The 12,738-nt window shown below is 31.1% G+C and overlaps 1 protein-coding gene across 2 annotated transcripts; it reads right to left on the bottom strand.

The window, feature by feature from the left end:
• Positions 1 to 461: 461 nt before the first annotated feature.
• LOC115968886 (haloacid dehalogenase-like hydrolase domain-containing protein 3) lies at positions 462 to 4,226 on the bottom strand. 2 transcript variants are annotated; one of them, XM_031088426.1, is made up of 4 exons: positions 4,005 to 4,226; positions 2,019 to 2,425; positions 1,503 to 1,709; positions 462 to 1,013 (listed from the first exon to the last, which is right to left on the bottom strand). In XM_031088426.1, exons 2-4 carry the CDS (start codon positions 2,274 to 2,276, stop codon positions 717 to 719), a joined length of 762 nt encoding a protein of 253 aa, XP_030944286.1. In that variant the 5' UTR covers positions 2,277 to 2,425; positions 4,005 to 4,226; the 3' UTR covers positions 462 to 716. The 2 variants fall into 2 exon arrangements, with proteins under 2 accessions (XP_030944286.1, XP_030944287.1); XM_031088427.1 differs by lacking the exon at positions 4,005 to 4,226 and adding an exon at positions 2,663 to 3,989.
• Positions 4,227 to 12,738: the final 8,512 nt, after the last annotated feature.

Below are 12,738 nucleotides of genomic sequence, written 5' to 3' on the forward strand. Positions count from 1 at the left end.
TTGAGACTGATGAAGTTATGCAATCGCTAATGATTTGCCTATTAAATCCCCGTCTATAATGTTCTGATCACAAAAGTCTAGAAGACCAACTTAATTTTATGCTTATGATTTTAATCTAGACAAGATCCGCTCAATAAAACAACTTGTCCGTGTTTCCTCAACGCTTAAATGAGTAGCCTTCGCAATTAAGAACAAAGATCCAATGACCTCATATTTTTGAAGCCGTTTATGGTCTCACATGTTGGGCTTGATTGACAGTCTTGTGTTTGGAGACTACTTGCCAAGGCTCATTGATACCTCTTCACCAATATAAAGCGTAAAAACTCATTTCTTTTCTTTTCTTTTTTTAATTTTTTAATTTGTTTTTTGCTGAGAAGCATTCAAACTTATTTCAATCATACAGTTATAAGATAATAGCATACTACTTAGTTGATGGAGATTAAAAGCAAAACGCTACGAAGTGTAGAAAACATAAAATCTTTCGTCTTTTATGATTGAGCTCAATATATAACTTTGCAGCTGGTGTTAGCTTCTCCCCCATCAACCCCACCCCAACCCCCCCGCGGGGGAAAAATTGATAGTAGTGTGTGAAAACATGCCATAGAAACAAAATTTGGAGGGCACACCAGCTGAAAAATATTTGTCACTAAACTCAAAACTACATGATGGGGAAGAACTTGTACGTGCACATCATGAATGGGAGAGGCAGATGACTCTCAGCAAGTTGAATTTTCTGAAGTAAGCAAATCTTTTACTGCCATCAAGTCTGGAAGCACAATGGCACCAGATTGCCTCCACTCCTTAGCATCTGGTGTCTTGAATCTGTCTAATAGTAATGCATGCATCCCCACACTCTTTGCTGGCAAATAGTCTTTGCGCATGCTGTCCCCAATGTGCAAGGTTTCTTCTGGTGCAATATTTCCAGCCCTCTCCAGGGCAACCTCATAAATCCTTGGGTCAGGTTTCTCTATACCTTCAATACCAGAGAAGACACCAAAGTCCCATTCAGATCCCTGAAAAAACATCAGGCTTGACACCATCAGCATTTCTTGTCTATGGCATGCGCATACATGTAAAAATTCAAAGCACTTCATCAAAATGTAAGAGAATAGAAACACAGAGAGACATTATACATATCTGCATACAAATGCTTATATGGAAATAAAAAGTTAAAGACTCTTCACCAAAATTTCTGAGACTCCTTGAAGTGATGTGCAGTGGTATTAATATAAATCAAGGGAACCAAATGATTTTAGAGTATTAACACGAGAATATATCAGCCATTCTACCATATATTATGTGGTGTGTGTGTGCGCGCACGCAAAAATGTGTGGCTTTACAGTATCATCCCTATGTGTGTGTGCGCGCACACATGTGCACATCCGTATGTATAGTTTGAAATATTACCAGTTAGTAGATTTTCATTCCAATGCTAAATACAATTAGGTCTCTCACCTTAGGAATTTGGGAACCAGAATGCCAAAACAGAATACTTTATTTACCTTGTTCAAACCCAAGGCTGGAAGAATTACGTCCTGATACCGGTACTCCGCATTACTAACAATCCCAACTTTAAGCCCTTGCTCACGCACCCACCTGAGAAATGGTTGGGAGTCTGGAAAGATCGAATAAGGAGCAGATGAACCAAATGATGCGTAAATGCGTTTGAAAATTTTCTCAAATGTCTCCTCATCATATTCATATCCAGCCTGTTGGCAAAACATGATTCCCATTATAATTTTCTAACAAGGAAAATATAGAGAAGTGCATATTTAGGTAATTTGTGAGCCAAAAACTACTTCTTTTACACTCAGCATCATCATTGTCACCACATTACATCAGGTTAAGGAGGGTTAATTACCAATAAAAGTTATCAAAAATCTGGACCATTAAATTCCACATGCCTTCTTTGGAATAATGTATGTACCAGCATACCATGATGTGCAAGCAATCATTACTACAACAAAAAGCCAAGTCTATAGATACACTGGCTGTGTGCCTGTGTCAGATTTTCTTACCCTGACAAAGGAGTCTCTTACACAAGTCTTCCACCAAACAATGTTGGGCATTTTTGCTGCATGCCCAAAACAAGGATATGTGCTGGCCATGTCTTTATATGCCAGTTTGAAGCCCTCATGCATACGTTTGTAGTCAGGGCATGGCAGCCCAACAGATTTGGCGGCCATGCAATAGTAGTCACCAAGTTGCCCCTTGTAAGCTATCAAGGTACCGGTAACATCCAAAGTGATACAACGCAATTTTGACAACATTGACATTGTAGCAGCAGCTTTGAAGCAAATTCTAAAAATATAACGATCAAAAAAATTGTCTTTTAATGAGCTTTCAGTGTAGCACTTATTGCAAATGGTATGAAGGAAGACCAGTGCTATGGATCAAGAAATTCCTTCAGTAGTTTCAAGAATCCCTGCAACATTTAACCATTTAGGTATGCAAGTCAGTAAAAACTTTACAGTAAATCTCTATTTTTTAATTGATTAAGTTGTTCTGCATCAGTGACAAATTATATAACAGGTGAGAGAAAAATATGGGTTGTACTCAATTCTCCTACTCCTACGCTAATTATATTCACTATCTTTTAATCTCAAATGATACAACTTAAACTGAAAATAACCATGGACTATATAAATAGTTTAGTTTCAACCTTCTAGTCCAATCTCCTACATAAGGGCAGTGACCCCTGGGGTGGGGCTGCTTTCAGTTCCTCAACATTGGTCCTTACAGGATGCATCAATGTGGTTAATCGCTTTCTTTCACCAACTTCTTATTTCAGCACCCGTTTCTGACACTAATTAGAGTTCCTTTATTTTTATCACCACTGACCTTTGCTTGTTAGTTACTTCACTACCTACTATTTAGAAGATGTATTGAATCTATATATTTTTCCAATAATAGTCCCCAGACTTGTAAATAATCAACCATTTTGAAATAAAATCATTTTTCTTGTTATAAAGGAATAAAAATATAATTACATTGTTGGTCATGACAAATTTTTATATTTAGCACAATAAGTAATTTCACTTACTGAAGACATATTCATATATAACAGTTCCAAGACAGGGATAAAACCAACACATGTAAGCCAGCAACACTAATTCGCTTGTACCCTTTTATAAGCACAGATAAGTCTAGTTTACCAAAGAATAAGATTGTCATCTTGCCCAATCATCTATGAAACCCTTCATTTTCAACTTAGCTAATTAGGGAAATCAATACCAAGCAAAAGCAGAAATTTTAAAAACTATGTGGTTCTATAATGTACTTATGAGTTATGACTATGTAACCCATATTAATCAAAAAGAATAATGCAATGAACAAGGCGGCCCTCAGGTTAGAATTCTATATCAAACTCTCATCGACCTCATAAAACATGCTTTGCTAATCTTTTCAAAGAGTCTCGGATAAGATCCTTGTGCTAAAAGGTTGTACCCAATGAACTAGTACACTTTTGTGACATCCAAGTCACCATAACCAATCTGTTGAGTACCAAAATAGCACACACATAACATCTTTCAAGCTTCAACAAATCTAAATCAAATAAATTAAACAGAACCATCATTCCCATCTTCAAAGAAAACCCAAATCATCCAATAGTATCAAAAAATCAATAAAATATCAACAAAGTTTCAGACTTTTCTAAACAATGTAGTCTATGTAGATACCAAAGTTCACTTCTTAGTTCTTAGCCAGGTTTGCCAACAACGATAAAAGTATTCTAGTACCCCAAAATAAAAGGCACACTATTACAGAGAAACAAAAGGCTAAGAACAATCAGTTCAGATCCAAATTCCATAGCATTTCAAAGAAAGAACGAAATATCACTGACAGAAATGAGATAAGAGAAGAGAAAGAGAGCGAGAGAGAGAGAAATGTGACTGTAAGATCAGAAAGTGGGTGACTTTCGCTCAAACAAACGCTGTTACACATAAATTTCAAGAGCATGAGAACTTGAATTTGATTGAGAAAAAAGAGATTTTGAGACATACCCAGATGCTGAAATGGACTGGAATCTGAGTGGCTTTGGTGAAATCGCAGGTTTTTGGAAGTTAGCTTCAGCTGCACAGACTCATGTGGCCCAAAGTGAAAGGCTTTATTATTAACATTAAATAGAACAAAAAAAAGAGAGAATCGTTTCGACAAAACAACGATGATTAATGTTTTCCTTCATTCCCACGTCTGGGAAAACAAAAACAGCAGCAGCTTGTTTGTTTGACTTCTTTTCATTATATTATGGGCAGTCCCTAGATTTGGAGTTTTTTTTTTTTTTTTTTTTTTTACTTTTTTTAGTTCTTATTTTTTTCGGCTTTTCTTTAACTTCCAAATCTTTTTTTATAATTGCCAACTTAGATCCTTGGTGTATTTTTATTTTTTTAAAATAAAAGCTAAATTTAAATTTTACTATTTTAGGGTCTATTTGGTAAGTATCTTCAATTTTGTATTTTCAAAACTTGTTTTGGCAATATTTTTGGAATTTTGTCTTCCACCCACCCCATACCAACATCCTTTTATCATAATAAATAAATAATTCAATGAAATATAGGCAGAGTTAGGATTTTAGTTTAGGGGAGTAAGATTAAAAAAATTATAAGCAAAACTAACTTAAAATATATTGATTAATATTAATAACAAAAAAAAAAAAAAGTTAATCAAAGTAGTTTCTTTATTCCATATCATTAACATAAAGTAAAGCGCGTGCTTAGAGGCTCTTCTTTTGTTTTGGTAAAGATTAATAATTTGTATTTATTATAATTTGGGATTTCTACATTTTCTAATCACAAAAAAAAAAAAAAAAAATGTGGGGTGAGTTTTGTAAATTGAAGGAGTTTTAAAACTAACAAATGAGTGATCCTATTTTGTAGGGAGTTAGTGAGTAGAAGTAAGAATTTAAATCAATGTAAAAGTAGGAGTTTATTAGAAGCATGAAGACATTTCAATGTAAAAGTTGGAATTTATTATTTTTATCAATTTACTATTTTAACCTCATTTTTAAGTTTTAGGTAGGAGTATTTTTTATGGTAAAAAAAAATAATTAACTTTCTTTTGCCAATTTACTATTTTAACCCCATTTTTATGTTATTGGTTAATTAATTTAGAGGTATTTTTGACAAGAAAAAAAAACAATAACTAATTTTCTGAATCCTCTTAATATATACAGAAGATAAACAAAAAATCACTTCATATTTAATAAAAAGTAAGAGATCAATCTAAAGGCATAAATTTTAAACATCAAATATGATTCTTTTAAATAAATTAATAAAATCAATTAACGTTAAAATGTTAAAAGTATAATAAATTAATACCTACAAAGCTATTTAGGATTCAGCTCATTTGAAATCTATTTGGTAGAATACTCTAGGAAATCTAGAAAATCTGAATCTAGCTATATATCATATATGCACCCCATTGCCTTAATTGCAACTTTATTTCTCTAGTCTTCTAAGTTCTAAGTATTTAAATTTTGGGTCTATAGCAAAAATCCATAATTTAAAATCATGAAAAAGTCAAAAGATAAATAAAATAAAATAAAAATGTGGGTTTTTCTTAGATATAGTATGTGAGTTGTGTTTTGCTATTTTTATTATTATTATTATTATAGGACACATTGATTTAAGCCTTTAAACTATTTCTTTTTTAGCCTTGATTTTTTTTTTTTTTTTTTTAAGAATGAAATAACTTGGATTTGAGTGTCGTAATAAAGTAAAAAAAATAAAAAATTTGTGATAAGCCAAAAAGAAAAAAATCTCCTGAAATACGATTGGTATAGTTGAGACTTGAGAAGGTGAAATTGGATTGGGACGAGCCACAAATCATGAAATACAATTGGTATTGTCTGGACCCTTTTCAGTAGGGAGTAATTTTTTTTCCTTATTTTAGGTGTTAGTAGCAGGTGTTTCCTTTAAATTAGGGGTTTTTGTTATGTGTTAAATTAGGGAGTAACTTGAGATTTTTTAGGAGTTAGGGGCAATTTCCCCCTTGGTAGACATGGAAACATTCCGTTCGAATCGAGTTAATCAGGTTGCAAGTCAAAACATGTCAGGTCAAAACGAGTAATTTTAAACATGTTAAAAACAGGCCAAGTTAATCGGATTGGGAGTTGAGTCAAGTCAACCCGTATATTTTCATATGAAAAAATAATAGTGAAAAAATAAATGTCAAATTTTTAGAGAGAATGAATCAAATCAGTTGCACCTAATACCTTTTGTGTTTTTTTTGTCAAGTGGGCACCTACTATTATTAGACTATTTGTGTTCTATTATACATGTAAAAGGAAAAAATATATATATATATATATATATATAAAACTTTCCATATCCCTCTAATTCTAACAGTTTTGAGTATGACTAAAATTCTTTACAGTCATGATAACAAAATCTTCAATGTTAATAACTCACAACTAAAATGCTTATGGTTCATATAAAAAAAATGCTTATAATTACAATTTTACAACTCGAGAGAGGGTTAGATCCTAAGAAGCATTAAAAAGTATATATTTTAAACTTACACACTTTGATTCAAAGTTCACTAATGATATCATTCCCTTAGAAGAATAAATAAATAAAAAACTAAATGTCATGAACCATGTCAAATTATTAGGCTTCTTAAGTACATCTATTCATGTTGCATTTAATATAATAATAAAGTTAGATTATTTTGAAAGATAAACTAAATAATAATAAAAACTTTAAAAATAAACATAACATATTAGGGTACGTTTGGTATGCTGTAATAACTCATGTAATGGAATAGTTATTCATGTGTAATATCAATTCGGTCATTTGACTACACCTTTATTACATGGATTAGTTATTACATTGTAATAACTATTCTTTAAATTGAAGAATAGTTATTCCTCTTTAAAATGGATGTAATAGCTATTCCTTAGTGTATATAATAGGTTTTAAAATTAATATATTTCCAAAAATATAAAGTTTCCTTATACATCATCTTTTACAAGTTTTTTATATATAACAACCAAACTTATGAATAGTAATAGTTATTCCATTACAATGTCTTCTATTCCCAGTAATAAAGATTACTATTCCTAATGTAATCTACATTCAATGTACCAAATGTATCCTTAAGTAAAAAGGAAAAAAGAAAATATTTTATGAGGATTATAGTTCAATCTACCCAACGTTGGTAGTAGATTCAGCACTAGAAATATTCATAATTGCCTTTAGAAAGATAACCTTTTGGGCTTTTCTTTTACTTTAGTTTTGTTTTGTGTTAGTTAGATTCAATGTTAGTATCTTAGTATTAGTATTTAACTCTACTACTAGGTATTTAACTTAGTGTTAGACGTATAGTTGTAGATGTTTTTGCCTTTTTTGTTTTTTTCTTTTCAATTAACTCTTTTTTTTTAAATAAATGGGGTTATGGCCTCTGCCACTGGTGGCTACTAAATGGCCAGGCCGTAATGGTGCAATGTTTTTTGTGCCTTTATGTTTATACACTTAATACCTTGGTATGTAGTCTAAATATTTTTTAAGAAAAAAAAAGTTTAAAATATGGGTTGGGTCGCGGATTAGTTGAGTTGACCCATAAAAAGCGAGTGGGTCGCAAGTTGGGCCTTTTTTATTCAACAAAAAAAAAAATCAGATTCGAGTTGTTTTGCCATGTCTACCCCTTGGCTTCACCTCTGCCCATTTCCATACAAGTCCATCATCTGCAAAACCAAAGCCACTAAATCAATCAAATACCCCAAATGCACCAAATCATGCATAAAGGATGACAATTTCTAGCCTAATTGAGAGAGAGAGAGAGAACAAAAAAAAGGGAAAAAATATTATTATATCAATACAATAATGTTAGAAAACAAAAATACAGGAGAAAAATACAAGTCTTTGGGTGTTTTAGAAAGGCAAAAGTTTGGCTACAACTCCCATTAAAAAAAAAAAAAAAAAAAGTTTAACATGCCTATATATTTTTAAAATTTAATCGTTAAATTATATGTTTTTTATATTCTTAACATGCGTGTCAAATTTTATGTCAACCGAATATTATTTACAATTTTACCTATAAACTTATTTTTTATGCATAGTTTTAGATTACAAAAATTTGAAATTTAAACATTTGATTGATGACATAGCTATTGATTTTTGATCTTGTGAATTTTTTTCAATAATGAAGGATATAAGAAGAATATGTAATCCAATAGTGAATTTGTCAAAATTTATATCCAATAAAATGATATTGGGTGGAGCTGTAGCCATCAGCTACAAACTAATTTATAACTAAACTTTGTCTTTTTAGAAAATAAATTTGCATGAATTGGGAATTTTTTTCTTAGAATAAGGTGCCAAACATAATTATTTCTATGGAATTCACCTTTAAAAAAAAAAAAAAAAAAAACAACGAAAAAGAGAAAACTGTCCTAGAAACTGGTTACAAAACAAGTTCTAGGACTTTCATTTGAGCTTGGTTCAATATTTTCACAATCTAAACACTATTAATTCCAGAAAAATAAAATCTTAACCATGAAATAGACGAAATAGAGAAGAATTGAAATGGAAAGGGATTTTGTTCCGTTCAACACATGTGAACAGGGGTTGACATTTAGATAATAAAATAATAATAATAATAAGTTATACTTGTTCAAATTCAACATCTTTCTTTTAGTGGGAGATACAATTAGAAACTATGAGATCTAAAGGTCCAAGGCACATATTTTATTTTATTTTTTATGCATAATTCTTCTAGGTAAAGTAATGTAATCAAGAATGATATATAAGTTTACTAACATTCAAAATTTAATGGGAGTTACCATTGTATATTCTTGGTGCGATGGTCACTTCATAAGTATAAGTGCTAGTAAGGTATGGAGGGTAAAGGTCGGGATTCAAGTCTCTAGAAAAAAGCTTCACACACATATTCACTTGTATTAAACTAGAGTAGGATTTTTATATTATATCAAAAAAAAAAAAAAAAAGGAGTTAAGATGGCATTTTATTTTTACTATTAGTATGCATTAAAAGTTGCGTTAATGATCAATGTATTATATGAAAGTAATATTACTTCCAACATAACTTATCAACTTCATAAGTTGTAAAACAATTATAAAGTTTTATATTAAGAAATCTCTAACATTGCTCAATCAAGAATTATCCAAGTTTAGAGGGGATCATAGTTAACTTGTTATTTGGAATTTTGGGGGGGGGGGTCTCTAGAAAAAAGCTTCACACACATATTTACTTGTATTAAACTAGAGTAGGATTTTTATATTATATCAAAAAAAAAAAAAAAAAAGGAGTTAAGATGGCATTTTACTATTAGTATGCATTAAAAGTTGCGTTAATGATCAATGTATTATATGAAAGTAACATTACTTCCAACATAACTTATCAACTTCATAAGTTGTAAAGCAATTATAAAGTTTTATATTAAGAAATCTCTAACATTGCTCAATCAAGAATTATCCAAGTTTAGAGGGGATCATAGTTAACTTGTTATTTGGAATTTTGGGGGGGGGGGGGGGGGGGGGGGTGTAGGGGGGGAGGGGAGGGAGAGGGAAGCAAAGTTAAAATGATTTTTTAGTAATAAAAAGAAACCAATTTCCTAATAAATTTTAGGTGTGATAATAATTGGATTAATGGGTTAAATCCATTACTATAATAAAATAATATTTTAAAAAAGTTTTTTTTTAGGGAGATATTTTTAAAAAAGTTAACTAGTATAGGCTTATAGCTAACATTTAGCGTATGGTAGAGTTAGAGTTAATTTATTATTTCAGAGTAATCTGATTTTCATATGACTAATTTTTTTTTTTTTTTTTTTTTTTTTTTTTTTGTTTTTCCAGTCAAAGTTCGATCTTTTATTATGAAAAGAAAATTTAATTTTGATCTTCTAAGAATTCTTAACAAAAAATTTGAAGACCTACACAACAAGTAGTTTTCACATTTTTGAAATTTTCATCATACTATTGGGAATTGTCATTATACTCCAACAAATCATAGCAGGGAAATGTTACAAAAAAACAATTTTATTCACTTCCATCATTCTCCCATACGAGCATGTAATGACACTAACATTCAGGAACCATAGTCAAAGCAATAATATTTAGATATATACATAATTTTGTTGTTTTTCCCATTTGAAGTTGACTAGGCTTTTAGTTGAGTGAAAGTGGCAAATTTCGTTGTAACATGTTAGTCAATTTCATGAATAATCAAGCAATTTTCTAATCCTATGTATGACCATACTCCATATGGGTATCATACTCCATGTCGAATAAAAAAGAAGAAAAAAAACTTCGAAAAAATGCTAATTTCACCGTAACAATGCTTATAAAACTATAAGCCAATAAAATGAATATAAACTTCTCTCCTTAACCTAAAGATATATTATACTGGTTGATTCTAGTTAGTTCAACTGGGAAAATATATAATAGTTGAATAAGAGATTTGCGCTTAATCTCTGCCTATACCAAAAACCGATTGATATCATGATCTGATGATAAATAGCTATTATTAAGAACGAATATCATAAATTTAAACTCTCTTAAAAAAAAAGATATATTATACTATGCCTCACCATAATAGTAAAACTTTTTATTCTTCACAATTTGAACAATTTTTTTTTTCCAGATTTGAGATGACAATCATTTTTTTTTTGTGTCTAAAACAGAATTAATAATAAAGAATGATTTGAGTAAAACTGAACAATTTCTGAATTAATTAGCAATGACAGAGAATGAAAATGAAAATATGTATCAAAAACTATAAATACAACAAAAAGTAAGGGTACAAATGCAAAGCTACCTTTACTGTATATCTTGGAGAAGCACAACAAAACGGATTCACATCAGGTGCAATGCCTAGGGTATTGCACCTGGTGCAATACCTAATCAATGGCTGAGATTGAAAGATTGAAAAAACAACTTTCAATCTCAGCCATTAAATAAAATATATTTAAAAAGAGTAAAAAAGTTAAAGTTAAAAAGTTAAAAAAGTTAAAAAATTTGTGAGGGAAGTGAAGGTATTGCACCAGGTGCAATACCCTAGGTATTGCACCTGATGTGAATCCCAACAAAACCATGGACTCTGGCCTGTGGTATTTTAGTAACTGAAACCGTGTCAGGTTTTAGAGTCTCTTTCGCTAAAAACCAAAAAAAAGAAATTAAAAAACAAAAGGGAGGTTTTTTTGTGGTTTACTCATCACCTAAAACTATGAGCTCAGCCCCTAAGAATTGTTGCACGTACTAAACGCGCCTTTAACTCGACACGTTTGGATGAGTGCAATTGCTGGGTCCACAATCAAAAATGAAAAGTGATCAACGGCATCTAACAAAGCAGAGTGGGCCATCTAATCTTGGGCCCATGGCCTAACTTGGGTAAGAAACAATAGTGGAGCCCGCATTTGGGGTACAGATTTTGGTCCAGAATTCAAATACAATGTCCTTTGAACTTTGAAGTGCTGCAATTACTTGCTACCTTTTCTGTTGAGCGAGACATTTTTTTTTTTTTTTTTTGTTACTTGTTGAGCGATTCTAGTGCCACACCATTGGCCACAATTAGGGGTGTGCAGCTAACCGGTTAAAACTGACTCAACTCAATCTAACCCGTTGGTTTTTAAGGTTTGGTGGGTTGAGTTGGGTCACAAATTTTTTTTTGATAGAAGGTCGGGTCATAAAATTCCAAACTCAACCCAACCCACCCATATATTTAATATATATTTAAAATATATTATATAATTAATAATTTTTTTTAAATAACCAACTCTTTCTATCCTACATAAAAGCCAATTAGTTCACACAAACCCTAATAAATTACTTTTGTCGTTTAGTCATTGGTATTATTTGCCTTTAAGTAGTTACATTGATACTAATCTTTGAGTTTTTTTAATATATTTATATTTATATTTTTTTTTCTATTCATTTTAATAATAATAGTAATAAAAAAAAATTTCAACCTATAGGTTCAACCCGACCTATGTGGGTTGGGTTGGACTTATGTGATGGGTTGGGTTGAATTTTTTTAACCTACCATGGTGGATTGGGTCAAAAAATTCCCTTAACTCGACCCAACCCGACTCATGTACATCCCTAACCAGAACATTGGTCACAACTCGCCCATGTGGTGAGTTGTGGTTGGTGGAGAGGTAAGCAAGTTAAGAAATAAGAATCAATTTCAATTTTTTTTTTATTTTATTTTATAGAATCAACTTCAATTAGTCTTTAAGTTGGGTCTGACTTTAATGATAACTCATGACACATGTGATGTGAGTCCTAGTTTTTTGCTTGAGCGACCATTGAAAATTTGAACTTCTTGAAGCAAATACAACCCTTCGACACATGGAATTAAACCAACAAAAAAGAAAAATTCTGGTGCCACACTATTGGCCCCTTCAAGAACAAATTTTCAATGGTCGCTCAAGCAAAAAACTAGGACTCACATCACATGTGTCATGAGTTATCATTAAAGTCAGACCCAACTTAAAGACTAATTGAAGTTGATTCTATAAAAAAAAATTTGAAATTGATTCTTATTTCTTAACTTGCCTTTAAATATCCTTTGAGGCATGACACTTTTAACAAAGTAAGTTGTTGTACAAAGTATATCTTAAGTGTGTGCCTTTTCTTTATTAAAGTCTAAATAGGAAAAAAAATTCCTCCGCCATATTGGTTCAATAAGATCTTGAGAACCAAAATTACGAATCCATTCAATAAAATATTATACCCTTTGTCAGGTGAAATTAATATTTTCATGGTAGACCACGTTGTTT

Source organism: Quercus lobata, chromosome 11, assembly GCF_001633185.2.
Source record: "Quercus lobata isolate SW786 chromosome 11, ValleyOak3.0 Primary Assembly, whole genome shotgun sequence".
NCBI lineage: Eukaryota > Viridiplantae > Streptophyta > Magnoliopsida > Fagales > Fagaceae > Quercus > Quercus lobata.

Excerpts from the sequence above, each read along its gene's own strand:
- LOC115968886 (XM_031088426.1), bottom strand. The coding sequence starts at position 2,276 with ATGTCAATGTTGTCAAAATTGCGTTGTATCACTTTGGATGTTACCGGT. Across the intron at positions 1,710-2,018 it reads TAAGAGACTCCTTTGTCAGG|GCTGGATATGAATATGATGA; the intron begins GTAAGAAAATCT and ends TTTTGCCAACAG. Across the intron at positions 1,014-1,502 it reads CAGCCTTGGGTTTGAACAAG|GGATCTGAATGGGACTTTGG; the intron begins GTAAATAAAGTA and ends ATGTTTTTTCAG.